This window comes from Chrysochloris asiatica, unplaced genomic scaffold (genome assembly GCF_000296735.1).
Source record: "Chrysochloris asiatica unplaced genomic scaffold, ChrAsi1.0 scaffold00093, whole genome shotgun sequence".
NCBI classification, from domain to species: Eukaryota; Metazoa; Chordata; class Mammalia; order Afrosoricida; family Chrysochloridae; genus Chrysochloris; species Chrysochloris asiatica.
Genome location: NW_006408611.1, coordinates 10,476,268 through 10,478,273, shown reverse-complemented (window position 1 = coordinate 10,478,273; position 2,006 = coordinate 10,476,268). Strand labels below are relative to the sequence as shown.

The following is a 2,006-nucleotide window of genomic DNA, read 5'->3' as shown; positions in this document are numbered from 1 at the left end:
TTCAGTGCATATACTACATCGCCGCACCAAGACCCCCGAACTTCACTGTAGCCATCCATTAACCTCCTGAATCCTCACAGCTGCTGGTAAGGGTAGGCGGGGACGAGCACTTGAATTATTTTATACATATGTCAGACTAGGAAAGAGAAGATACAGGAAGACTGGTCTAAGGATACGAAAAGCTGTGGTACTGCTCTGGCACTAAACTTCAGATTCTGCTTTCCTTTTTCCTCACGCACCTCGACATCTCTCCGCTTCGCGCAAGTCCCAATTTAAATTGCAAGCAAATTGCGGTCATGAAACTACAAGTCCCACAATGCTACGCGCCAACCTATCTTGCATGGGGTTTTCCTTCAGTTGCCGTTATAATTCTTATCGTAACAAACCCACGCTTACAAGGGAAAAAAACAAGCTGTTGTATCCTCCTGCATTAAAATGCTTTTTAAATCTCCATCTGTGATTCCAAATGCTAAGTAAGAACCACCCTCCATATAAAAATTAGTTCAGGCAATTGCATTAGACACCCTCCTTCTCATGCCTCGGCCCCTGCTAGGTCCCCGGGGCCCTAGGAGTGTCATTGGTGGATGACCGCAGCTCTAGCTGCGGCCGCTGCGACCATGGCCTCCGGTAGTAGTGGTCTCACTGCTTCCCGCCTTCTGAAGCGCTTTTTCCTTGGTGAGTCTGTCCCGGACTGCCTTTTCTTGGCCTCTCCGCGGGTTCCTTGGCCCGTCGGGCCCAAAGTCCTGACTCCGGCCACAGTGGCCCAGCATTACGGGAACTGGGAGGGGACCGGGGAGCTTCGCTGTTCCAGACCCTGGCCTGGGGCTCAGTTGAGTGGGAAGCTTTGCTGTAAGTAGGTTGGGAATGGGGAGCGTGTCTTACTTATACTTAGGGGCTTAGGCTGCTGGCGAATGGGCGTTGGAGGTGGTGAGCCAGGACTCAGGTCTCGGAATGCTGCAAACTTGATGAGTCGCAGCATGGAGGTGCCCTCTATGGTCCCATTTGGGAGCGAGGAGTGGATCTAGATTCAGTTCAGCTAGGAGCATGGGTTTCTATGTTGTGAGACAGGAGACGCATTTCTAAGAAAGGACTTTGGGAGTGAGGCTGCTCCTTTTGAGAAGGGTTGTGGTTGTTAAGCGCCATCGAGTCGGTTCCGACTCAGAGCGACCCAGAATGAGGTTTCCAAGGAGCAGCTGGTGGGTTTGAACTGCTGACCATGTGGCTTGCAGTCTAGTGCTGATCTACAGCGCCACACTTGGAATCCAGAAGGGTGGTATGGACTTAGAACTGTCCCTCTTTTGGAATGTAGACTCAGAGGGAAGTTGGGACCTACACCCAGAGTCAGCAGATCCCAGAAGATTGCTAAAAGTTTAGGGTTGCTGGGATTTTAACCTACTTAAATGTAGTGTCCCCTTCAGGCCATGGCAACACCACCGGTTCCCTACAACTAAACTCACAAGGTTGCTGATCTTTGAGCTGTGCTGAGTACTGAAAATTCTTAACTGTGTTCAAAGTCTCTGTGTTTGTACGTAAGTTGTAGTTGAAAGAGACTTTGGAATCAGTCACATCAGAGTTTGAGGTTTGGCTAGCCTTGTATTATTTATTTAGTCTGAGTATTATGCCTGGGCACTTAATTTATTTCTTAACGTTTGTTTCAAATTCTATGGAGTGGGAAGGATGTTGTTATTGTTAAGTGCCTTTGAGTCGCTTGGAGCCGCTCTGTGTAGGGATTCCAAGGGGTGGCTGATGAATTTGAACTGCCAACCTTGCCTTTTAAACTAACCTTGCAATCCAATACTTATCCTACAGTACCACACCAGGACTCTGAGTAGGATAGTACCATATTTTAATAAATTGGGAGACACCAGCTCTTGAACCATTATTTTTGAATTAAAAAAATTTTTTTAAGTTCATTATTTTTGAACTTGAACCACTAATAATGGAAAATCATGGGGAAAAATTGAGATATTCTGCTCCCACTAAGATGTAAAGCCTCAGAAACCCTA

The 2,006-nt window shown here is 47.3% G+C and overlaps 1 protein-coding gene across 1 annotated transcript in view; it reads left to right on the top strand.

The window, feature by feature from the left end:
* The first annotated feature begins 617 nt into the window (after nucleotides 1-617).
* The window catches only part of SUCLG1 (succinate-CoA ligase, alpha subunit), a 42,698-nt gene continuing 41,309 nt past the window's right edge, over nucleotides 618-2,006 (top strand). The window contains exon 1 of the mRNA XM_006866605.1: nucleotides 618-675. Coding sequence (XP_006866667.1) covers nucleotides 618-675 — 58 coding nt within the window. The remainder of the gene's footprint in view (nucleotides 676-2,006) is intronic.